This window comes from Lepidochelys kempii, chromosome 6 (genome assembly GCF_965140285.1).
Source record: "Lepidochelys kempii isolate rLepKem1 chromosome 6, rLepKem1.hap1, whole genome shotgun sequence".
NCBI classification, from domain to species: Eukaryota; Metazoa; Chordata; order Testudines; family Cheloniidae; genus Lepidochelys; species Lepidochelys kempii.
This window is the reverse complement of record NC_136385.1, coordinates 124,760,814-124,787,559: the sequence shown is the minus strand read 5'-3', so window position 1 is coordinate 124,787,559 and position 26,746 is coordinate 124,760,814. Positions and strand designations below refer to the sequence as shown.

General features: G+C 43.8%; 1 protein-coding gene across 1 annotated transcript; it reads right to left on the bottom strand.

Annotated features, from left to right (window-relative positions):
- Positions 1 to 3,681: 3,681 nt before the first annotated feature.
- On the bottom strand, positions 3,682 to 26,496 carry ATG14 (autophagy related 14). The gene is made up of 10 exons (XM_073350055.1): positions 26,251 to 26,496; positions 16,738 to 16,800; positions 16,553 to 16,595; positions 16,063 to 16,144; positions 10,616 to 10,853; positions 8,378 to 8,607; positions 7,700 to 7,817; positions 6,584 to 6,674; positions 6,394 to 6,479; positions 3,682 to 5,191 (listed from the first exon to the last, which is right to left on the bottom strand). Exons 1-10 carry the CDS (start codon positions 26,454 to 26,456, stop codon positions 4,885 to 4,887), a joined length of 1,464 nt encoding a protein of 487 aa, XP_073206156.1. The 5' UTR covers positions 26,457 to 26,496; the 3' UTR covers positions 3,682 to 4,884.
- Between the last annotated feature and the right edge of the window lie 250 nt (positions 26,497 to 26,746).

Here is a 26,746-nt window from a genome sequence, read left to right as displayed (position 1 = left end):
ATCTGAAAGAAGAGACAGGGTCCCTGACACTTATATTCAAGCGAACAGCACCAAGTGGATCCTGTGAGGAGGAAGTGGAAGAGTGGGGTGGGGTCTTGTTCATCTGTGCTGTGATTTCACCTGCAGATGGGCCTGGCTCCTCCAGTCATGGTAGCACCAGCCCAACGAAACAGAGACACAAGGTGGGCGTAGGGATATCGTTTATTGGACCAACTTCTGTTGGGTGACAGGGATGAGTTTTCCAAGAGCTCTTCAGGTCTGGGAAAGGAAATAAATCCCAGCAGCTCAGCTAAATGTGAGATGGAACAGATTGTTTAGCATAAGTAGTGAGCACATATAGTAAAGGACCATTCAAAGTCCTTATGCTAAACAGTCTGTTCTGTCTTGAATTTAGCTGTGATGCTAAGATTTCCTTTCCCAGACCCTAAGAAGAGCTGTGTGGCTCTAGAGCTGCTCTCTCACCCGCAGAAGTTGGTCCAATAAATGATATCCCCTCCCCAACCTCCTCTCTCTTGTAGCCCGGGACCACCACAGCTACACCTACATTGCAAACTAAACATTAGGCAGGTGCAAGTGCTGCTCTCCTTTCTATTCCTAGGGGAAAGAGCAGCAAAACCACCCTAGAAAGGATGGGGTGTGATTTGGCTTTGAGCTTTAGTTAAAGTAAGGAAGAAGGAGACTTCCCCCCCCACCCCACAAAGATAAGATCAAATGCTGTCGCTTCACAGCAGCCAGGCCCAGCTCAGCAAGGTACAAATAGCAGCTGTTGGAGGAAAATATTTTGTAACTAGATAGGGGTTAGTGTGATCACCTTTGGGGTGATGGGTGGGACCCTGGTCACCCTGTTAGGACAAGACAGGCATGAGCATGAGACGGTCTGAAACCTCCAAGCGAAACTTCCCTTGAGTCTTGGAGGAGAAAAAAAAATGTACATACCGAAGGGGAAAGAAGACAACTGCTGCAGCTGCCTGAGCGAGCAGGAGTGATGAGGGCCAGCTGCCATCCAACCAGCCTAACCTGTGCTTTAAGTAGCTGGGTGCATAGAGCATGACTTGCATATTCTTGTCCAGTAGGCTGTCTTGGTGATTATATTGATATTGCACATACGTAGACTCCTTTATCAAACCACCTCAGCCTCCCAGAGGAAGGCAAGTCTCAGTCTGAGCACAAGGGAGCAGAACTGAGCCCCAGAATTTGCTAAATAAAGGGTAAATTCTAATTCAGGGTCTGAGATGTCTTTTCCCCTCCCCCCACTTTAGGCAGAGCCTGGTCTACACTCCAGGCCTCTCTTGATAGAAGTATGTTGCTCAGAGGTATGAAAAATTCACCCCCCTGCATGCTGTGGTTCTACTGACCTCACCCCATCTGTAGATCGCTGTCAATAGGCAAGCTTCTCTCTACATCAGTCCCACCTCCTGGGGGGATGGATTAACTCCCACGCTGGGAGCGCAGCCTTACAGCAGCATCAGCTGCAGCACCCTACAGGAGGAGAAGCCCTGAGAACATGCAGGTCCTGTTACATGTGAGGGATGGAGTCAAAGCCCCCAATGCAGATGTGTTCAAAACCAGGACTGGGGTTAGCCACATCTGTAACGAAGCCAGGCCTACCTGAGAAACTTCCCCATATTGTAATGTCAACTAGGGAGTTTTTTTCTTGGCAACATGTTTATATCAGAAAGAGCCCCAGCGTAGACAAAATTAAATGGGCAAAGAAGTGCTTCTGGCAGTATAGCGCATGTTGCTCATCAGTAGGCCATACCCATAAACGCACTTTTTGGCCAATATAACTGCCTACACTAGGAGGGGTTTGCCAGGGTAGCTATACCAGCAAACCCTTTCTAAGGTAGACTTGACTCAAGTGCATAAGGTACATTTCAATTCTCTAAACACTGATGCTCTTTCCCCATATTTATGAACAAAACACACATGATCATTTTTTTTCTTTAAAAATACACCTTTGGAAAATTACCATTAAAGATTTATTGCAGTAATATAATAAAATTTAGATAAAACATTTGTGTTTCGTTACACCAGTTTGGAAGCTGCAGAGGAAGGCACAGCTTTTCAAAAATGACTAGTGATTTTTAGATGCCCAGTTTGAGACACCTGAAAGGGGCCTGTTTTTCAGCTGATGGGTTCTCAGCCCTGTCCCTGAAAATCTTGGGTTGGGCACTTAAGATCACTAGTTGCTTTCAAAAATCATGGCCTAAGTGGAAATTCCTGCATTCATGGTACCATAAATCATTTAATAAATTCTCCATTGGCTGCCTTCAAATAGAATATGCATAATTGAAGGGGGTTTTCCCCCTCACAACCCCTGGGAAAAACAAACAAAATCTATAAACTAATCCAGTCAAGTGCACTCAAGGTTTGGACACAAACCATCCCACTCCCGTCACTACACACGTGCAAACCACTTTTTTTTCTTTTTTTTTTTTTAAGAAAAAAATTCTGTATTCTGTTACAAAAGCATTTCTTGAAAAGATATTATGTCCCATCTCATTGCAACAATCTTTTGGTGCCTCTGCGCACGTTGAGTGAAATGACATGTTTGCAAAGAAATTATTTCAAAATACGGAAAACATGATGTTTATGATGGTCTATGGCTTAAAGATTTTTTGTGAAGTACCTAATTAATTTTAGTGTATAAAACTAAATGATGGTTCTTGCGTTTATATGAAAAAAGTTGTAATAAGTAGCACATAAAACAGGGGTAGAAATGTGTACGTAAAAGGATATTTACATGGTAGGGTCCAGTGCAAAATAAATGGAGAACCGAGTAATATCAGAGGTGACACGAAGAGCCCAAAATACAGTACTTGTGAGCACGTGCTGGTTGCTCACACACACCAAGGGATCTGATCAGCTGCAACTAGTAAAGTGCCTTTACTTAACACAGTAACGGAATCCTAGCTTCCCCCAGCCTTGGACAGAGTTCCAGTCTTATCCTCAGTAGGAGTCTCTAGGGACCTGGCAGTCTTAATTCAGACTATATTAGACCAGGATTCTTGACGATTCTCCTATTAACTCAACCGTTCCCTTTCCCAGAATGAACCCCAGTCTTGGGTTTCAACTAAAGCAGTTGTATGGATAGAGGGAAATCCCATCTAAAAGTTTACGTTCCAACATTACAGATTTAAGGGTCTTTGGTTTAAAAAAAAAAAAAATCCCCCAAAGTCAGAAAATAAGAAAAAATTAAAGGAAATCCCTATCTCCGAAGGCTTCCTTGTCACAGCCTCACTCCTGAGGCCACGTAGAAAAAGCTGCCATACAAAAGAGGGAAAAGGGAGAGAGAAGAGCTTGTGATTGGTGCGCTTCACTAAAAAAAGCCCGTCACTGTGTGTAAATCTGCCTGGACTCGGGGGCAGAGAAGTATTACAAGTTGCCCTTCTTCCAGCACTCCTTGCTGAAGTTATGTGAGCCAGCACTCAGGAAGTCATACGCCTCATTCTTCTAGTTAGAAGAAAAATCACTACAGAGGGAAAGGAAGAGTGAGGTGAGCAAGCCCCAGAGCCAATATCTGACAAGTGCACACGCACCCAGAGATGACGAAGTAATCCCACATAAGCATTAGCTCATTGCAATCTACCACCACCTGTTTGTACAGGAACAGACGTGTCACCATAAGAGAACAATAAGGTAGAATGGCTGAGATCTTCTATTTGAGGGGAGTGGGAGGGGGACATGTGTTTATGCCATTTACCCCATGATGAAGTAAAATCAGCTCAGCTGGATAAAATGTAAATCACGTGTTTCTGAAGCCTCACTGAGAAAAACATTTGTAAGCAAAGTAATACGCATCTGCAAGGCAGGAGGCTGCAGGGGGGCGCTTGCTAATGAAAGCGTCTGCCCGCACCACATCTTCCGGGGTTTTTCAGACAGGCTGACTGCGCCATGAGCATTTCTGCAGTGAAATGGACTTCTCAGTATTTAGTGAGCAAGAAACCCTCCCCCCCACTATAAACACAAAATAAAACAGCTTTTCAAATGCATGTAGTGTGGAGAACACACAACTTCATTAAACTCGCTTGAAGTGAAAACGGAGACCATAGAGATGTAATGGATGGATATTATTGCAGCAATGTCATCCTTCTGTATTGGCGAATGTGGGTCCAGTTAAGAGAACGTCCAGTGTTTCTTTGGTGCGGGGGTGTTAATAGTAAAAACCCAGGGTGCTTTGAACAGGACAACATGAAACTTTTAGGCAACCTGCTCATGAAAACAGCATGAAATGAACCAGTTTTCTACCCCAAGAGCGTAACCCAGAACCCCATTTTTAAAAAAGCAATCAGCGTCGTAAGTCACCATCCATGCTGCTTTCTCTTAAAAATATGGCAACAAAGATGAAAAACCACATTAAAAATGTTCATATCCTGAATGAACAAACAATGATTTCGAAATGTACAGTTGTGCTGTAAGTTTTCTATGCATTATGTGACCCAGAGCTAAACACACACGAACAAAACTCTGTAGGGAGTTTAACCAAATGTGAATCGTGTGTGTTTGCACCACTGTCCAGTCTGAATTATTAGCAGCTTTCTCCCCATCCTTGCCCCTGATCCGAGTATTCCAAACTTCCTCCTCCAGGAAGTAAAAATCTGGACACTACTGCAGGGCCCTTTTTCTTCACTATTCAACAATGCAGACAGAATTCAGAGACAGCAAGTGCCCTTATGGAATAAGTCAGAAGCGTAGGTCTAGCTAATTTACAAAACGTCACCGTCACAGTCATCTTGAGTAAATAAAAAGGTTCTTCCGGTTTACAAAATTAAAGTCTGACCTCTTGCATTCCAGGCACTACTTAACTCAACATGTAAGGGTTACTACAGCATTGGCGGGGGAGGGATTCCTTCCGCAAGGCCTATGATCCTTCCCACGTGCTCATTAACGGTGTCCAGTGTATGCCTTGAACCAGGACGTCACGGAGGCTGCAGCAGAAGAGATCATTCCACCTGCACTGCTGCTGGCGATCGGCGGGGAGGCCTGCGTGCTCTGACTCTGTAACATCTCTACCGGCTGAGAGGGGATGTCGCAAAATCTAGGGCTTGGCAGATTCTCCCAGTCCGTCCCTAGGTCAGTCTCTTCATCGCTGACGTGCTCGTCTCCACTCTCATCCGTTTCACCAGCAGCACCGGGATCCACAAACTCCATGGAGTCTTCGAGATCAGCACTTATTTCAAATGGCCCAGACCTGTGAACACATCGACACAATCCCATCAGCCCCCACAGTGGAAAACAGCAGAGAAACTACACCTTGGGTACATTGGGAAGCAGATGAAGGCCAAGTAAGAGTGTAAATCAGCTATATTACGTGGTTACCATGTCTCTATTAGTTGGCTGAGAGAAATACTCAGTGATGACAGCATATGCTGAGGAAATGGTGAGTGATATTGAAGTTTTGGTCTACAGAGCAACGAAGAGGGAGGAATTTCTAACAGTGCTCTGCTTTGGACTTTGAAATATTAAAAAAGCCGCAGAGAAATTATTCACTGACAGCCATGATGGTGGAAATCTCTGACTGCTACAGAACTGCTGGTTTTTTAATTTTTAAAGCTAGCTCAGTATAAAATTCAATATACTAGGATGTGTCCAATATGAAATTACCCACTGTAGATCTCCACCATGTACAAGATCCAGGACAAACACATAGGTGGAACTCAGGAGCCCGTACTTGTAAATGTATTTGCTCAGTCTGATTGTATTGTTCCGTGATGCCACGCAAGATGCATGGGTTGATTTTCTGCCCCCATCTTGACCTGAGAAGACCAGGAATGGCCCTCTAACTCCTATCTCCTTCCTGGTGTGCACAGGGCATCGAACAGCACAGGTACCCTTAACCCTGGCATTTCCAAATTTTAAGTCTTCACAACCTTAATGTTCTTTTAATGTAGTTTCTTTTAAATATAAATTTCCTGGATTTTTAGAAACCCAAACTGAAAAAAAAAAAAATACAAATTCCATCATCATGTGGAAGCATGTTGACTCCCACATGGCTCATCAGCAAGGTTACACCTCTTGATCTTTTTTTTTTTGATAAGCTAAACAGATTGATCTCTTTATGTCTCTCATTGTAAGGCATTTTCTAAAGCCTTCAGATAATTTTTTCGCTCTTTTCTGCACTCTCTCCAATTCTACAACATCTTTTTTAAAAGATGGACAGAATTCTCTGACATACAGGTCCCCAAATGCTATCCTCCCCCATTTCCACACTGGAACCATCTTGATTGCCACAAAGGAACCCCTCTGGTTTGCTGGGTCAGCACCTTCCACAGCTGCAGTGAAGCAGGATCAGCCCCTCATAGCGATACTAACCATGACGATAAGTTAAACCTTTAGAATTTAAAAATAAATTCTACATTATGGAGACAAGACACAAACGTTCCATCTATTTACCTGCCCAAGTTTTCAGTGTCTGGACTGACCAGGTACATCAGGTTCCTGAGTGTATGTAGTGGATGCAATAAATCTAAATTTACATGCTAGAAAAATGGAGAAAGAGGAAAAATAGTAGTTACTGGAGGATCCTTATAACTTCAGTTATTTTAAAATATGTTCAAAGAATCTAAATATGTATTCACCAGACCTGAGAAAAACAAAGATAAAGGATATTGGCATTCAGCTTCTTCACTGCCCGAGTAAACTTCCGCCTGCTGAGGTTCTCGCTACAGAACTCGCTGTTAAAAAAAGAAACACAAACACACACACACACACACAGAGAAAAGCTGTTGATACTGTCTTGAGCCAGTAACTTGATCTTTATTTCAGAGCACTCTGTTGGCTTATCACCATATGCTTACAGATAAACACCCCCATGTTAAACATTTGTTTAAATCCATCATAGCACCAGTGTCTAGAGCATTTGTGAGAACACATATCCTCACCTTGCAAGCTCACTAATTTTTACCAGACAACACCCATTTGGGGCCAGATTCTGCCCATCTTATTCCCATGAATAATGCCATTAGCTTCAATAGAAGTAAGTTAGGAGCACAGAAAGGCCATTAGGGCCAGAGAGTTTCTCTTAGCAGTCTAAACTTCTAGCTTTAAATACTGAAAAAGTCTCTGTAGCTTTTGGTTCAGACCTCTGCAGGGTTGACAGAGCCATCCCCAACCTAGGTAGATAAACTGAGCTCCATACAGCCTGGTGGATATGGAGCCCATCTGCTCTGCACAGACGTTAAAGACTCAATGGCACTTCTGAAAAAATTTGGAGTTTGCACAGTGCTTCCCACTGGTTTGGCTCCTCACCCCAGAGATGGCTGCACTGTAGTGGCCCAGTGCGTATTATAGAGCTCCACACTTCAGCCCTTTCTCAACATGACTAGTACTGTGTCACATGACTAAGTTGTCGAACTGGGCCACAGAACTGAAGCTCTGTGGGTTCCTTTAGGATGAGAGGCGCTCTATTAATCCTAGGTCATACTGCGTTCCTAAATTGAGGTCACTGAATGTTTGCAGTGAAAAACAACAAATCTGACCTATGCTGAAAACTCTGGGCTCTCAAAAACATATTAACTGGACTTCAAGCCCCTATTTGCCCTCCCAAAGACAAGTAAGTTGCACAAAAACGTAAAGCCATTACAAACCAGCCAGCCCAGGTAACAGCTTCTTGTAGGTTATGCTCACAGAACAAGAGCGAACTAAAGTCAGCTCAAAATTGGTCTGTCATTCAGCTTCTTAAAAATGTGGAACCACTTGCCTGTTACACAACTTCTTGGGAAGATTTACATCAAGTATATGAGACAAAATGTTAACGAGTTGAGTTGCATAGCACAATGCAGCACTGATGGTATAGGCAGGATTATTATGCTCCATATCTAAAAGAAATAAAGAAATCATTCCATTATGGCTTTAATCATATCCAGGTTGATCTGTTAATGAAACAGACCCAAGACAGCATCATTTATCAATATTCAGAACCTTGGGAATCCAATACTCAGTCACAACAAGGCTGGGAGAAGTGAGCTGTAGCTCACGAAAGCTCATGCTCAAATAAATTGGTTAGTCTCTAAGGTGCCACAAGTACTCCTTTTCTTTTTAGTAGAAAACAGTAATTCTTGGAATATTTGTTACATTTGCTTTACAGCATGTAAACCATGTTAACAACAACTGACATTGTTTTTCTTCTACTACACTTCTGTATTATATATCTCACTAGCGTCTCCCCACCAGAAGAGAATTACAAAGATTTGATCCCTTGATGAGCAATCCTTCATCTCCTTAGGACTATGGTGAAATGGCTCATTTGCAGCTACAAAGCTGCACAAAACCATCTGGGGAGGTCTCAGTCCTGAAGTGCCTTCTGCTGGCCGCACAACTTACAGTTCTACAGACTGAGCCAGATCACGGAGAAAGTCAATAAAACTTTGCTTCTTACCTGGTCCTTGTGTAGTTTTTTTCTCTTCCACCCAGTTGTAATAAGCTGAATAGTCTCCATTATTAGGAAGACTTATCCAAGGCCCTGCAATGCTGATGCTGGTGTCCCCATTGTGGTCATCACACACCCATCTCCCAGAGAGATACGTAGTTCTCCTGGCTTCTGCAAGCTTGCTCACAGTGCTAGAGGTCATGGCATTGTCACTCTCAGAAGAAACATCTGCAGGGTCTCTGAAAAAAACACATTGTTACCCAGGGTTTTTTAGAGCTCTTTAATACAGGCAATGGGTTTGGCAGCCATTTAATCACATATAAAGGACAGCAAAATTCCTGAAACAATAACCTGCAAAAATCTCTGCTCCCAGGATAACTGTTCTTTGCATCTTCTGATCAACAGTCCCAGTTTTTTGTTTATTTAAATCTTCCAGTATATGTTTTATTTGATGGGTCTATAAAGTTTCCTTTTACATAGTTTCAACTTTCCGTATTTTGTTCAATGTATCCACTGTAACAAACGCAGTCAAACTCTTTGGGTGAATATGTGAACTTGAAGCGGCTAGCTTTGCAAAGGCTGTACAGGGGATTCCCCAGCCCAGCCCACGACTCTAGTTCAGCATGTCACTTAAATACATGCCGGACCAACTACATGAGTCCTCTCACTGATTTCAGTGGAACTATTCATGTCCTTTGGGCACATGCTTAAATACCTTGCTGAATTGGGGCCTACATGATGACTTCTTACTAAGGGGCAAAAGGTTCATAACTGGACAAGTACTGAAATATATAATAAGTTGTTTTGGAAAAGAAAGGTTTAGAATGTAATGTTAGAAAACAGTGTTAAAATTAAGTGTACAATCCACTTACTATTTATGTCCCTGTGACGCATGGCTAGAAAGGGTTAAACATCCTGCAAAATAAATAACCCTCAAAAGACATGTGGGGAGATAATGTTTGTGTTTTTGTATATTTACATATGTATGAGTAGGATGGACAATGTAATCAACAGTCCCCAGTCTATGCTGTATTCTGATAATTCAGAGGTCAAAAGAACATCCTATCATGTAAATGAATTGTAAACACGGGATATCTCAGTATTCATCTCTCTTTGAAATGTACTGTGAATGGTGGAGGAACGAGCAAATGGTCTTATGTTAATTCGTATAGCTAAGTACCGGTGACGGACCTAATTAACTTTTGTTCCCTGAGGAATTCCAACTTGTCAAAAAAGACTTGAAATTGTATAAAAGATCCTTGGGTCCTGATTCTGTCATCTCAGATCTGCTTAGACTTCATCGGGGGAAGTTTGAGTCGCAAGACTGAGGTCCCAGTTGTGCTGATACGCCCTGAATATGAGATTTGGACATTGGACTATGACCTATGAACTGAATGCTAAAGGAACTTTTTGCAACTACGAAGCTCACCATCTCTGCTATGAATCTGCACCTCAGTGAACTGAACTCATGTCTGTCTGTATATTGATCTTTTAACCAGATTCTCTCTCTTTTGTTTTTTAATAAATTTTAGTTTAGTTAATAGGAATTGGCAGTAGCGTGTATTTGGGTAAGATCTGAAACATTCATTAACCGGGGAGGTGACGTGTCCGATCCTTTGGGATTGGTGGAACCTTTTCTTTTATATGATGAAATAAGATTTACAGAAATTTTCATCAAATTTGACATGGGTACCTGGATGGAGGCCTGAGGCTGGATCACTTTAAGGGAACTGGTTTCAGAGTAACAGCCGTGTTAGTCTGTATTCGCAAAAAGAAAAGGAGTACTTGTGGCACCTTAGAGACTAACCAATTTATTTGAGCATGAGCTTTCGTGAGCTACAGCTCACTTCATCGGATGCATCCGATGAAGTGAGCTGTAGCTCACGAAAGCTCATGCTCAAATAAATTGGTTAGTCTCTAAGGTGCCACAAGTACTCCTTTTCTTTTTAAGGGAACTGTGTTGTCTGGACTTCTGAGTAGCCAGTGAGGTAATGAAGCTGTTTTATGCTGGCTTGGTAAATCTAGGTATCGGAATATTCACTAGCTTTATGGGGATTGTCTACCCCATTTCTCTGCAGTTCACCCTAATTGAGTGACCACAGCTGGCTCCCCCCTAGGACCCCGGTCACAGTCCCCAGTATGCCAGTTTGCTTGATTATGCCACAAGATACAGACAAATACTTAGAAAGCAAATCTATCAACTCGTGTTCAGTTTTCTGTCCCAAAAAAAATTTCTGTATTCCATACCTCATGCCAGTCTTCACTTCCTCAATGGGAAAAATGACAGACGTTAGCTCCAGGATATGTGACCGTCGAAGATTTGCCAAGTGTTCGTGTTGGCTTCTCAAATCGTAATTCTTTTTCTCCACCAGGTCTCCGAGCTTGCGGTTATGTCTCTGGATCTTCTCTTTCTTCTCCTGATGCCTCTGAGCCCTGCGGTAAAGCTTCTGGTTCTCATCTTTAATTCTGAGAAGCCCCTCTGAGCCTATGAGAATAACAGCAGGTGTTATCCTTGGAAAATGAATGATGTAATGTAGCTCACATGGAGGGCGAGTCATAGAGTTTAAGGCCAGAAGGTGCCACCCAATCATCTTGTCTGACTTCCTGTAGATCACAGGCCACCAACACCACCCAGCAACAGTACACTAACCGAAATTACACCAAAATATTATAGCCCTTCCGAGACTGAACTATTATTTGTCACAGGCAAAGAATAGGAGGGACTGAGGTGCACCAGTGTCTGCAGATCCTGCAAGGAATTAAGTGAGATACACCCAGATAATCCCAGCAAGTGACCCATGCTCCATGCTGCAGAGGAAGGAGAAAAATTCCTAAAGTCACTGCCAATCTCAGCTGGGGGGAAAATTCCTTCCTGGGCCTACATATGATGATCAGTTAGACCTTGGGCATGTGAGCAAGAACCAGCCAGCCAAGCACATGAGAATGTGTGTGCTTGGTGTTACCTTAGAGCACTGGTCTACACCATCCAATGTCCCAAAACCCCCCAGAATACACAGGGACAAGGGGATCCTGTGACGGTGCCCCCCATAAGGCTTTATGGAAATATGCTTATGAATATATATGACATAACTGGAATATGTTCTATGCTACATATGCCATGTAACATATTTATGTAAAGGTTATGATCTACTGAATCTATTAATCCTATTTGTACGCACGTATCATTTTTGTATTCGAAGTTATGAATATTGGCCGTGTACTGCCTTGATTTCTAAATAACCTTAGTAGAGCATTTGGTCAGTTCCTGGAGAAAGGAATTCACAAAGTTAAGTGCCCAATCAAGAAGCACTTAAGGAACAATGTATCTTGAAATACTCCATTCCACATAAGAAGTCTTTCTGGAGACATTCAAGATACCATGTGGGCAATGGCTTCTGCCTGTAAAAACCGTGAGTCATGCATGGACATATGACTTGCCCAGGTGACTCCAGAACTCCATCCTGGAGCTGGACTTTGCATAGGAGAGCAGAGGGGGTCTCCACCCACAAGACAAAGTTTATTTAAGCACGGGGGGGGGGACCCCCTCCATTTTGTCTTCAGCTGGCTAAGGAGATAGCCTCTCCACCCCCAAGGATACCTGAAAGAAACTGGAACAAAGGACAGTAACTACAGGGGGTGTGAGTGCTTGCTGGACCCAGACTAGAAGGAGATCAGTCTGTAAAAGAGAGCTTACTGGAACTGGTGAGGTTTTTATCTGTATTCAGTTTGATTAGACATAGACTTGCATGTTTTATTTTATTTTGCTTGGTAATTCACTTTGCTTTGTCGGTTACTACTTGGAACCACTTAAATCCTACTTTCTGTATTTAATAAAATCACTTTTTACTTATTAATTAACCCAGAGTATGTATTAATACCTGGGGGGGACGGGGGGACAGGGACACAAACAGCTGTGCATCTCTCTCTATCAGTGTTATAGAGGGCGAACAATTTATGAGTGTACCCTGTATAAGGTTCATACAGGGTAAAACGGATTTATTCAGGGTTTGGATCCCATTGGGAGTTGGGCACCTGAGTGTCAAGGACAGGAACACTTCTGTAAGCTGCTTTCAGTTAAGCCTAGAGTTGTTTGGGGACGTGGTTCAGACCTGGGTCTGGGTTTGCAGCAGGCTAGCGGGTCTGGCTCAAACCAGGCAGGGCACCGAAGTCTTAAGCTGCCAGGGCAGGAACTCAGGGGCAGACGTAGACTTGGCACATCAGGTGGCAGTTCCCAGGGGGTTTCTGTGATCCAACCCGTCATCCCTTCCTGATATTTATAGAAAACCAGATACTGACAGCTTATTTTTCAAATTCTTTAACAGTTCCCCCCTGCTAAGTGGTACAACCTGTCAGTGGTACAACTTTTCTGAATGTCTATAAACAACAGATTGAAATTGACACTGAGCTTCTTCTATACCTTCTGTCCAAATATTTTCTGGACTTTGAGCAGGAATGTCATGCTCTCCCAATTTAACTAACTAGCTGGTATAAACACTTCTACTTATGTAGATTAAATGTAGAAATTAGCATGACGCAGTCTCTATGCAAAAGAATAAATGGACACAAATCTGACATCAGGAATCATAACATTCAAAAACCGGAAGGAGAACACTTCAGCCACTCTGGCCACTCAGTAAAAGATTTAAGGGTGGCAATTTTGCAACAGAAAAGCTTCAAAAATAGACACCAACGAGAAACTGCTGAGCTTGAATTAATATGCAAACTAGATACCATTAACTTGGGTTTGAATAGAGACTGGGAGTGGCTGGGTCATTACACATATTTAATCTATTTCCCTAAGTTAAGTATCCTCACACCTTCTTGTCAACTGTCTATATGGGCCATCTTGATTATCACTACAAAAGTTTTTTTTCTCCTGCTTATAATAGCTCATCTTAACTAATTAGCCTCTCACAGTTTGTATGGTAACTTCCAACTTATCTGTATGTGTGTGTGTGTATATATATCTTACTATATGTTCCATTCTATGCATCCGATGAAGTGGGCTGTAGCTCACGAAAGCTTATGCTCTAATAAATTTGTTAGTCTGTAAGGTGCCACAAGCACTCCTGTTCTTTTTGCAAAATGAGTGTGAATCACATCTTTGTTTAGAGTTTGTGCCATCCATCTTTGCATTGGTACCTATTCTTTGACTTGTCACAGGGCGTATGCTCGCTCAGGGCATGTGGATCCCAACACAACAAGCCTTTTATTACCGCAAAGGATAGCACTGAACAATACCTTATACTGTCAAACAAACTATAACATGCTAGCATCCTCAATTACTATAGCTGCCTGTATTCAGCGTGTGAATCAGACACACCAAGCCTCAGAAACTTGGTTTCATGAACACCTGTTAACAAAATAATTCACTGCAGAAAAGAGCTTTCACAAACATATGGTGATGGAGACTTAGTGATGATTATCAAGATCTTTAAAGAAGAGGCTTCTCAGACATGTCTTAAATATTAAAGGCTTTTCCTTTAGCAAGCTAATTTAAACAATAGCCCTCAGATGACAATGAATTTCATTGTCTATGGTCTCATTAGCAACATCATCAACCAGGTTTCATTTTTTAGTAATTTGAATAATTTTGGAGACATTTCTTAGGTTTCTTGGGGAATGCTATCCTGGCGCAAGATAGTTGTTTGGTCAGGACTGAGTCCTGACATTTTATTATCATTTATGTTGCTTGTGAAGCACAGAAGATCCTGGAGTGATAATTCTGTGTGAAAAGGGACAGACTCCCTATGGTGTTTATTACTGAAATTAGCTGCCTCGTATTATTTAAAAAACTCTGTGTGTTAGAAAGATCATCAAGAAAATATCGGAACAGACCATTCGAACGGCTGACCTACAGAAAATCAGAGCACAAAACAAGCAATGAGTCCAATTTGTGGAAACTATGGAATTAATCTTCACTTTCACATCCAGCCTGGAGTGCTTTCAGCTTTACAAAATGGTGAAAAATGGACTTTTGACTGAACTGTGGGAAAACGGACTTTTTGCTCCAGCAGCGCAGAAAATCTGGATTCACCACCAATCAGACAGTTCCCTCCAAACATTCTCATGCCATCAACACAACCTCTAATAACAATTTAGACCCGACCTCTCAAACATACCTTTTAAATAATTAAAGAAAACCACACAGATGGAGAAAAAATTCCACTTTTACATACGTGCACTGCATTTTGAGAGCTATTTGCCTGTTACAGGTTCTGCCTTTGTCTTGCACCACTAGAGCCAATAGTGGCATGTGAAAGAGAGAAGGAGGGGGATGTACCATTCCAACGTTGAAACAAGTTCAAAAGTTGTTAAAATTACCAGCAATAATGACTTAAGGGGAGTATCTGACTGAGCTTGATAAGTTTATGGAGCAGATGGTGTGATGAGATTACCCACAATGACACACGGCCTATCCACAACGGCTATTAGCAAATATCGGACACCTCCTGAGCCAGGTTTATACAATCATTAAAAAGTGTCCCCCAGATTATGTCAGACTAGCATGACGTCCCATGTTTACCCTGCCTGACCAATGTAAACACAGTCACACTAGTAACTGTCCCATAGAACACGTGTCAGGTATTTGAGCCTCCCAGGACACTTGCCATCCTGACCTCCGGTCCCCGCAGATATTTTAAAAGCTTAGGGCCTGATTTTCAGAGGGGCTGATCACCCCAGTCTATCACTGTCAACGGGAGAGACAGATGCTCAGCATCTCTGAAAATTAATGTTCATTTCTGAAAACTTGAAGAATTTCATGTTCCAAGGTCAAAACTACTTCAAATTCCTAAAGAGGCTGTGAGGACTCTCTTCCATCTGGGAGGGATTCCAAGATAGGTGCTAGATTTCATTAATAGCCCCCTGAATGAGATCCTCTGGGATCTGCGTGCAAGAATAGGTTTCAAGTTACTAACGTAGGGGTGACTATGCAAATGAGAGTATGTTAGTACAGCAGTGACTATGTGAATACGTTTTTTTAATTCTGAGCACAATCTCTGAGCTAGACATTTAGAGAAGCCTCGAGCAGACTAAAACTGAGCTGAGCACTCAAATGTAAACAGCGTTTCACGCTGTCTCCTGAAACACTGCAAATCTCCCATCTATGTAAAATCATTAAAATGAAAGACACAGAAGGCTAAAGCACAGCTTTTACTCTGGCAAAATCCCCTTTGACTCCAGTGAGAGGCGTGCCACCCAAGTAAGAACTTCAGGATTTGCCTCCAAATCAGGCACCTGATGTGGGCTAACGTTCACTGAGAACTACATGAAATTTAGAGCAGCTCATGAGCTGTTTGATACTCTTTATCAAAGTGGCAATCGTCAGGAGTACCAAGCTCTGGAATCAGTCATTCTTGGAGATACAGCTGAAAGACGGAATAGGTTGCTAAACATTTACTCCATTCAAGCTGTCCCAGAAGGATTTTAACATCTACTCAGCTGAATAATACATATCTACTTTAATTAAAACCCAAACTTAAAAGTGATTAACAAAGATCACTCACTATCTCCACTTCCAATAGACCTTCCTGTATTTATCTCCCAAATAAGATCATACATCAGGTTTAAGAGGGGAGGGTTTGGCAATGCACTTTTTTCTTTTAAGCTAAAACTCAATATTACATGGGTTGATGCTCTCTCTTCAAAGCAATACAGGTATTACAATTGGCAGATACAGAGACACTACTTACTTCTTGTCATTTCATCATTCTCTTTGCAAATGGTTTGTTTCAGCTGCTCAATCCTCATCTTGCAAGACATTATTTTCCATCTCTGAAAAAGAACATGCAGTGATTGCATGACAAAAACGAAATTTAATCCATCAACTCGAAATTAACAACACCGACAGCTATAACTCAGAAGTACTGGGATATTTTTAACAAAGTCAGATCCCAAGAATTTCAAATAGTCTCATCTCTATACAGAAGAACGCCGTAAGCAAACAGAAGCTTCCTACAGTGAAGTCAGGCAAAATCAAAGGGATACTGACTAAATACATAACCAGAAATGATGAATACTGGTAGCTTTGAAAATTCTGTGCCTCCAAAATCAATTTAAGTTTTGCTGGGATCATGTTTTTCAGGCAGACAGTACACCATCTCCAAGTTAAAATGAAACAATAATCTGAAAGATCTAGGAATACAAAGAGTTTGAAAACTATGAAGACTTCAAATAACTCACCAGCTGATCAGTTATCCTTTTCCCTTCCATAGCCTTTAAAACACTACGGGAAAAAGATCATAACTGAAGATTAGCTGACAATCAGGATTACATGTGACAAATACAAGAGGTTAGAGAGAATGTTTTATCTAAAATTGTTGTAATCAACCAATGACAACACTACCAAGAACTAAAGTATAACTTACTGGTTTTGGAATTCACTCTGTTTGGTTTTGAGATGCTTTAACCTCTCTTTCTTGTCTAAAAACCTGCAAGAGAATAGATTATATGTTTATTGATGTTACGAACAAAGTATTTTATACAATGAGATAATGCAAAGTATCTGAAACATTAATAAAAGAGCCCTGAAGTTTAAAAGCATCTAAATCCCCATTGTTTGTCTTAATCTCAGGAAGTCATGGCTCATGTGAAACCTTACAGAATTCGAAGAGTAGGTCTACTCTGCAATCATGAGATGCAACTGCAGCTTGTGTAGACATACCGGAGCTAGGTTTAATCTGACTAGCCAGGGTACTGCAGCAGCGAAGCTGCAGCAGCATGTGCTTCAGCATGGATTGTACTAGCTCGCCTGGAACTCTGGGTAATTTCTTGCAGGGCTAGCCCACATTATTACCCAGGTTTCCGGACAGGATTTTACAACCCGCTCTGAAGCAAGTGCTTCAGTATGCCAGCTAGCTAGGTTAAAGCTTGCTTGGGTAGGTCTACACGAGCTGCAGTCACACCCAGTGATTGCAGTGTAGACATATCTACATATCCTAGGACACACTGTAATATAACAGAACCCATACACTGCAGAAACATCTGCTAGTTTTCCATCAAGCCCTGTCAGCATTATCCTTAATTACAACTATTCTCAAAGGTTTACAACTCAGCAATGTTTTGTTTAAAAACAAAACAAAACAAAAACAAAAAAGGCATACAAATTTCAAAAACTCTCCAGTCATTTAAGATATAAATGGAACTCAAAAAGTCTTTCTGAAATTCTGAACTTAAAGCGTACCATTTCATACAGCTTTAGTGAATTAGTTAAGCAAGTCTATTCTGATATTAAAAGGCTATATTTGAAAAGCAAATGTTCATACCTTATGCCTACAACAACCGTGAAGACACAGAACCAACAGTTAACAGGGGAGTAGCAAGAGAAATAACTAGGAGGGTTACTCTCTAGTATTCTGTCCGTGTGCAGATACTGGACTTATTCCCAGGTATCTGCTTTGGCATTGTACCCATCCTGCCCCACATCTCAACTGGGCGCCATACGCTAACATTCCAATCCAAAGATAATTCCATAGAGGATCAAAAGTTTTCATCAGGAAGGTGCAGAACTGCAATTTTTCCACCTTATTCAAAGTCCCACATTCCCCTCCCTCCCCACTCATTTATTTTAGGGAGTCAAACTTTTGCACTGCAAGGACATCCTCTTAATAGATATATGTGGCCCAGGCCCCCGCTCCTTCCCTCCCACTCATGATGGTATTACATTCCTCTGGCAACTTCAGCTAACACATGCAGGGAAAAGTAATATTACTAAACTCTTGGTGTAGTTTATTGTCTTTAAAGCAAGCTTATCACTTGCCTCGGCCTCCTCTCCTTCTCTCACCCCGTCACTTAGCTCCTTTCTCCTCTGGACGCCATGTCCAGCCTCCTCCTGATATACTATACCTGATTGCCTCATTCCTTTCTCCCTTAGATATTCTTCTCCTGCTGGTGGCTGGCACTTTCATTCTTACTGAAGTATCAAGATCTGAGGGAGGTTCCTTGTTTCCCCTCCTGCCCCTCCATAGCCCTATCCCCAATCAGAAGACTAAGATGCCACCCTCTCACAGCCAGCTGGCTCGAGAGGCCTTCTTGCTCGTCTTTACACTGAAGAATCTGGACACCTGCAGAGGATTCTTGGAACAAATGGAGGAGCCAGTACCATGCATCCAGCCAGCTTTCTGTGGCCCACAGACCACAGTTTGGGAGCCATGGATTTATAGTAGAAAAGCAGTGGTCTCCTTACCAGCAACTTTTTATTAGTTTGAGAGTTGAAAAAAAAAATCATGGTTACTGTTTCCAGTATTGTAGTCAGGTTTCCAAGCCTGTGACAAACCTCAACTACGCTTCACAGTGCTGCCCTGATCTAAATGTAGGCTAAGCACCCAAAGGATCAAAGACCAAGGGCAAGTTAATCCTTCACAGGTTCGAATGTTCGGATGTCTCTTTGCCTGACGACGTGGATTTGATTTGAGACAATGGAACGGTGTAAGGCTTTCTTTAAAATGCTGAGAGTTGAGAGCTCACGGATATAGTGTAACTGTGGGTTTAGACAGAGTTTATTCAGCATTCCTGCTGACAGACTCACACAGTAAAATGGCACCAGAAATATTTTTAGTCAAACAAATATGTGTTATTCTCTAAGAAAAATACAGGAGTGCTACGGAAGCTAGAGGCAGATCATGAGTTTGAGGAATGTGGTATAACTGGCATTCAACCTGCAAAACTCAGCACATTCATCCTTTCGGAACATTCCCAATCTACTAGAGATCATGAAAAATTACACAAGGGGCATTGGACTAGATTTATGTTTACCCTGGAGAAATATACAGGCTTACTGTAACTCTGACTTTTGGCTATAACCAAATGTAACTTTGCCCAAGGACACACTGCCCAGCAATCATGCATAGAGGGCTTATGGCAATTCTGTATTTTTATAACTAAATTAACAGGTGATGGAAAAAAGGAAAACAGTGCTGGAAATCTGACAAAACTAATTGCAAGCATCATGTGTTTCACTTTCAGGAAAATGAAGACAAATTGTTATGTATTTGGAACTTACTTCAGAGGGGAACTAAAAATAGGAGGGGAATGAACAAAATGTAAGGCAGCAAAAATTGTAGACTACCACACACACTCCATCAGTAGTGTCAAGGAGCTCACACAGATTTATTTAGCAGGTTTCTTCAAAACACAAAGTCCCTAATTTTAATATATATTAAAATATATAACACACACACCATTTTAGTTTAAAAGGAAACAAGTGTAACTTTGAATGAACAGTTATAGATATTCCTATTACATATAACTGAGACGATGTAGAATATATAAAGTTGTACACCAAATCTATAAGCAAATGAAGGTTTCTCTAGCTTCAAGTACCAACAGACACGTCTCTCTAAGTATAAGTTCCTCTGAATTATTTCTCTAGCGTCAGCAATCATTAGAAAGAAACAACTGGAAAAGATCACTGACCTCACACTTGGTAAGGCAACTCACATCTTTTCATGTATTTATACCTGCTCCTGTATTTTCCACTCCACGCATCTGATGAAGTGGGTTCTAGCCCACGAAAGCATAGGCCCAAATAAATTTGTTAGTCTCTAAGGTGCCACAAGGACTCTTTGTTGTTTTTACTTATTAATTGGTAAGTGCTCAACAGCAATGACAAAAGTGGGAATTGATAGAGATAGCTGTCATTGTATCCATTTGTTATACTAAAAACCTACACATTTTATGAATATTGTGTACATCTGATTGTATCCCTCTTCATGTCACTTTTCTTCAGGGCAAGGAAGATATTTTTGTTTGTATTTGTATGGTGCCTAGCACAATAACACTCTGACCCTGATTGGCACCCACAGCTATGACAGGCCCTGATCCTATATGCACACACATATATACTTAACTTTGTGTGTGCAAGTAGTCCCACTGAAATGTGTAAAGTTAAGGATGTGCAGGTTTACAGGATTGGGGCCTAAAGTATTAAATAAATAATTAATATACTTTTTACACTTACTGAATTCCTTAATTATACCACTAACTTCTGAGGTGGACAAAATTTAGTTCTTTACCTTTACCTCAACTCCTGGGAAATGTACTCTCCTCTTGTTGCATGCATCCTGGAGGAAGACTATACCTACCAAGTCCATATTTAATGTGAGAAAAGGAAAAAGCTTTTTTTGTCCCAGTCAAAAATGTAATTGCAAATTTTCATTACATTTCAGTTTTTGTATTTTCGACCAGAGCCTGTAAGTTTCCAGGAAATAGCAAATGAATACCTGCAGCATCACTCTCATAAGAGAATTTTTTTTAAAAAAACAAACAAACATTGCCCTTATTCTTTCCAAGTCAGGTAAAGATAGATTATTTGACAAACTGGCAAACAAGCATTCTAGGCTGGCAAATAGTAATGGTGTCAAATAGTGTAAAATGAAAGGTCTCTTTTGCCAGAAAGCAATGATCATTCAGTTTCCAAAACAACAGTCAGTTGCTTGACTTGTCAACTGATGCAAGGAACAGTATTTTGAATACAAGTCCAGTATGAATATTGACTGCCAGACCAGGATGGAAGAATTGCCCATCTACTTGAGTTTCCTCCTTCTAACCATGGAACAGAGCGCGTGCGTCCGGACCAGGCACTGCTACGCAAGATCTCCGAACAACGGCGCTGGGACACACCGTCACCTGGAGTGGAGCACCCACAGGGACAGCACTTGACAAACACTCATTAATTCCAAACATGCACTGTATGTCACCATAAATAAGGCAGTGAGTTTGTCACGGAGGTCATGGATTCTGAGACTTCCCAGGACCTCCGTGATTTCTGCAGCGGCCGGTGCGGCTGGCCAGGGGGCTGCCTGAGGAGCTTGAGCAGCCCCTGGGCCAGTCGCACTGGCCCCTGCTGGGGCAGTCTCGGGCCACCCCAGCAGGAATTTGGGGGCGTGTGGGAGGGGGCTCAGGGCTAGGGGTTTGGGCGAGGGTGTGAGGGTGTGGGCTCTGATTGGCGCTTACCTTGGGAGGCTCCCCGAAAGCAGTGACATGTCCCTCCCTCTCAGCTCTGGTGCTGCCTCCACCTGCAGGCGTACTTGTATATAGTAGAGGTGATGGACAGGTCACAGGCCGTGAATTTTTGTTTACTGTCTGTGATCTGTCCAGGACTTTTACTAAACATACCCGTGACTAAAACATAGCCTTTACCATAAACCAGGACTTACAGAAAGTGTACTTGCTTAAGACACCCAAGTTAATGCTTGGCTGTGGCGTTTGTCATGTGGAAACAGCATTGCAAAGTTTTCTGATTGACAGGTCTGGTTAACTTCCAGAAAAATTAATCATCCATGCTCAAATGTAAGGATGTTGGCATGGATTTCAAACATGCCAAGATGCCCTATATGAATAATGGAAAGAAGGATGTTGGTGTTTATATTACTGGAGGACTTCCGGACACATCAGTCTTAATTATAATTGCACTTTAGTAATTAACCTAAACAGAGCTTTAGTCTCACACTCAAAATTAGGTATGACAGTTCCTATCAAGGATAAGCATTATCTTCCAGTGTGAGCTACCATTATATGTAATTTTTGCCAGACATATGAACAACTTCAATCCTATTATAGTTTAAACAATTAGTGTATAATATTCTCCAGCACTAAGCAGTCTAAAAATGATATGAAGCTCAGTGCTGGAATATGAAAAGTGACTAATAGCTTATAATGCTAAATACTCTAGAGTACAAGAAAACTAATAATAAAAATTCCAGTCTGGAATGAATAGTGATACATTTATTTTTAACTTCTACCCCTCCAGCCCTTCCCCCCCCCAAAATCCCGCACTGATGTGTTTAATCAGTACAAACAGTGGGACCAATCCTACTCCAGTTGAAAAGAATAAGTGTCACCAACTTCACTAAAAGCAGGTCTGGATCTCGTATGAGGTACACTTCTCCTCTCTCTCTCTCTCTCTCTCTCTCGTTACATGGGTAATCTTGAAGTTGAATTACCCAGGTCATGCATAGGACTGATAGGAGGATCAAGGCAAGGGCCAGCTGTGTGTCTTGTATGGCAGTGAACAAATTGCTGGCACTAAACTAATCTAGGCACTACTGCCATACAGATAAATTAATAACTAATAATAATAAAGGCTATGGTGACCAGATAGCAAGTGTGAAAGATCAGAACAGGAGGTGGGGGGCAACAGGCGCCTATAGAAAAAAAGCTCCAAGTATTGGGACTGTCATGATAAAATTGGGACATCTGGTCACGCTAAAAAAGGGACACAACTTGAAATCTAGTCAATTAAAAAAAACCAAGTTAAAAGTACTTCCAATGACTGCACTGCTCCGGAGTGTATCTGCCAATTTATGGTGATCACATTTTTAGAAATCCTTCTCTCCTCATCCCATTGCTGTGTGAAAGACTCACACAAACAGCAAAAACTGAAAAGAGGAAACAATGAAAGAAACGATCCACAAAATGCTCTCAATTTCGGAAACTAAAATAAAGACTACTTTTCTAGAAGATTTCAGTTAGTCACCTTAGGTGTTACTTGTAACAACAGTAGGTACAACTTTTCAGACAGAAAAGTGATTTTTTGCAGTTGATGGTGTCCTGCTAATCTTACAATAAAAAAGAATGACAAGAAACACAAGAATTATTAAGTTACGTTCATACTATTCAGTCTCCTGCTACAGAGATGAATTCACATTAATTCTAGGTAGTGGATTAAAAAGAAGCTGTTGTATTGTGGCCTATGGCTACACAATACTGGATTGTGAACTCAGTGTTTGTGTAAACAGACTGGATTTATCTAAAGGACAGCTGCCACTCAGAACCTTGTGCACAGCAGTGAAACTCAAGAGTCATGCTGGTGCCTGGTAAAGCTACAAGCAGCCACAGACACAGAAACTGGGGGTATTCAGAGGGGAAGACAGCCCCCAAAACAGAGGCTGCTAGAGGAGTAGAGGAGTGGAGACCTCTCTACTGATGCAAACAGAAGGCAGCGAGAGAGGAGACAAAACTCCTCCTCACTTCCAGCAGTTGGAAGGACATAGCTCAAATTTATAAGCCTCTTTCTCACCAAAGATGAATAAGGAAGATGGAACTTCCAAGTAAGATCCAGAGAGAGCATTATGACAGAAATCTCAGCACCCATCATATCACATGGGAATGGAAAGGACAGCTGGGCTTTTCATCAAAGCATTGGCTCTGGAACATCCAAAAGGGCGCCCACACCTTTGTTTTTTCATAGCCACTTCCAAAGAGACTGGTATCCGATAAACCTCTCAAGCCGTAGCAATTATGGAAGGACAGCAATCACTCTGTACTAAAGGCTGCAGCTGAGTTTCCTGGTCTTGGTCAAACTCTTGATGCTAGAAAAAGGACAGAAGCCCCCAAATGCCCATTTAAGTTCCAGACTATCAAAATGAGATGATCACAGAAGCTGTGGGTAACCCCTAACACAGCCTTAAGCAAATGTTAGTTTCCATTTATTTTGGGAAGGCTAAAATATAGTCAATTTGTAGTTCTATGACACTAATAAGAGCAGAGATCAGACTAAAGCCCCAGTCCTGCAATATGGTTAACATGGGGCTTCCTGTACCCACACATACCCCACAGAATTCATTATGACTATAATATAGTGGCATATAGGTTCCATTAAGTGGATCAGTTTGCAGACCAGGCCATAAATGGACTTTCTACATTTAAGTTATATTGGAGAAATGGTCACTTTTAGCTACAAGAAAGGTCCAGCATATGATTATGCACTAGTACAAATCTGCGTGAGTCAATATCTACAGAACATTTTTTATACTTAAAAAGTCAGTAAAACATCCTGAGTGAAGTGGCAAGCGGTGACATGAATGTGATTTCAAGATCAGTTGGCTAAGAAGAGATGCTAATTTCCTTGACCAGTCTTAAACCAAATGTACTTGGTATCTTTCAGCCAAAAGTAAAGACCCAAGCATACAAACCTGTTCCTGACCTTCCCAAAATAGTTCAAGAAATCACACACAGCAGCTGCTAATGATGCCTCAGCTAAAGGACTATAAATATGGTAAGAACATATAAGCCAAAAATTGGGACAATTGTGGCCAAAGATGAATGAGGAAGATGGCACTTCAAAGTAAGGTCCAGAGACAGACAGTGCTGTGCAGACTATTTATCGGGAATCTCAGATGGTCATCTTGCAGCAGGTAAGATGCCTCAATAGTTGAAAATATATTATGGAAGTGCATAGTTAAACCAGAACATTGTTTGCAGCCTTAATACTTATTCAAATAACCTTCCCATCCATCCAGCTCTTAGCAGGAAAGAACTATTGGGTCTGAATTTTTTATTAAGTGAACAATATAATATTCGGACAATTTTAAAACATGTAAGGTCAGAACTGTTTCTATGGAAAGGAATAAATATAAGGTTTTCAATCAAAACAAGGTGTCTGATTTTAGGAGTTTACTGTAGAATTTTGAAAATCCATACATATGTGCATTTTAAATAGGCCACTACACTTTTGTTTCCCCCTCTGAATATTTTAAAATATATTTCCATTTGTCTTAGTTATGCAGTGGTATGTCATGTCATTTGTTATCGGATGCATGTGTTGACACACCTTTCACAATCTCCCCAGCAGGCGGAAGAAGGGAACGCAAGACCCCTGACACAGCCCCATCTCCTGGCAATCCCTCCCACTACACCCCCCCCCCCCAATCTCCTGGTTGGGGGAAGGAAGCTCAAGATCCCAGCTGGCGTGGAAGCTGAAGAGCCCCCAGACCCCCCAATCTTTCCAGCTGGGTGAGGAGCAGCTCAATGCCGTCCAACCCTGTCTATTGACCAGGAGGGAGATCAGACCCCCCGCCTGCCCATCGTCCCTGGCTGGGAAGGGAGACTCAGGACCCCCCCCCCCGCCTGCCCATCTCCCGGGCCCGGAGGGGGGGGTGGGAGCTCAGGACCGCCCCCCCGCCTCCCCATCTCCCGGGCCTGGAGGGGGGGTTGGGAGCTCAGGACCCCCCCCCCCGCCTGCCCATCTCCCGGGCCCGAAGGGGGGGTTGGGAGCTCAGGACCCCCCCCCCCCATCTCCCGGGCCCGGAGGGGGGGTTGGGAGCTCAGGACCCCCCCCCCGCCTGCCCATCTCCCGGGCCCGGAGGGGGGGTGGGAGCTCAGGACCCCCCCCCCATCTCCCGGGCCCGGAGGGGGGGTTGGGAGCTCAGGACCCCCCCCCCCCATCTCCCGGGCCCGGAGGGGGGGTGGGAGCTCAGGACCCCCCCCCCCATCTCCTGGGCCCGGAGGGGGGGTGGGAGCTCAGGACACCCCCCCCCATCTCCTGGGCCCGGAGGGGGGGTGGGAGCTCAGGACCCCCCCCCCCATCTCCTGGGCCCGGAGGGGGGGTGGGAGCTCAGGACCCCCCCCCATCTCCTGGGCCCGGAGGGGGGGTGGGAGCTCAGGACCCCCCCTATCTCCCGGGCCCGGAGGGGGGGTGGGAGCTCAGGACCCCCCCTATCTCCCGGGCCCGGAGGGGGGGTGGGAGCTCAGGAGACCCCCCCCCCCCATCTCCCGGGCCCGGAGGGGGAGTGGGAGCTCAGGAGACCCCCCCCCATCTCCCGGGCCCGGAGGGGGAGTGGGAGCTCAGGAGACCCCCCCCCCCCCCCATCTCCCGGGCCCGGAGGGGGGGTGGGAGCTCAGGACCCGCCCCCGCCTGCCCATCTCCCGGGCCCGGAGGGGGGGTGGGAGCTCAGGAGACCCCCCCCCATCTCCCGGGCCCGGAGGGGGGGTGGGAGCTCAGGACCCCCCCCCCCCATCTCCCGGGCCCGGAGGGGGGGTGGGAGCTCAGGAGACCCCCCCCCATCTCCCGGGCCCGGAGGGGGGGTGGGAGCTCAGGACCCCTCCCCGTCCATCGCCCCGGCGAGAGCTCAGGACCCCCGGCCCCCCGATCCCGCCGCTACCTCTCGGAGTCGCGCCCGTCGAAGAAGACGAAGTCCCCGCCGCGGACGCACTTGGCGCAGGTGAGGCGGCGGCGGGTGGTGTTGCACAGCGGGCACCGCTCCACCGCCACGTAGAGCCCCTCGGCGTCCTCCTCGCCCAGCGCCCCCGCCGCGGCCCCGGGCCCCCGCCAGCCCGGCTGCGGCCAGCAGCCGCTGGGAGACGCCATGACGGGCCCGCCGCGCCGCCGCTCACGTGGGACTTTGTTTTCAACCGCGGGCATGCTGGGAAAAGGGGGCGGGGCCGGAGGCGGGGCGAGGGGAGGGGGAGGGAGTGAGAGGGGGAGGGAGAGTGAGAGGGGTGAGTAGGGCGAGCAGGCGGGGGGGGGTGAGTGGGACAAGCAGTGGGGGTGGGAGACAGGGAGGGGAGAGTAGGGCAAGCAGGCAGCGGGAGTGGGGCAAGCAGTGGGGGGAGGGGGGGAGTAGGGCAGGGAGGGGAGAGTAGGGCAAGCAGGCAGCG

Bases quoted from the DNA above. Each gene is read 5' to 3' on its own strand.
- ATG14 (XM_073350055.1), bottom strand. From the start codon at position 26,456: ATGGCGTCTCCCAGCGGCTGCTGGCCGCAGCCGGGCTGGCGGGGGCCC. The intron at 16,596-16,737 runs GTAAGTTATACT...TTTTTCCCGTAG, and splicing joins CAGAGTGAATTCCAAAACCA to TGTTTTAAAGGCTATGGAAG. The intron at 8,608-10,615 runs GTATGGAATACA...TGTTTTTTTCAG, and splicing joins GAAGTGAAGACTGGCATGAG to AGACCCTGCAGATGTTTCTT.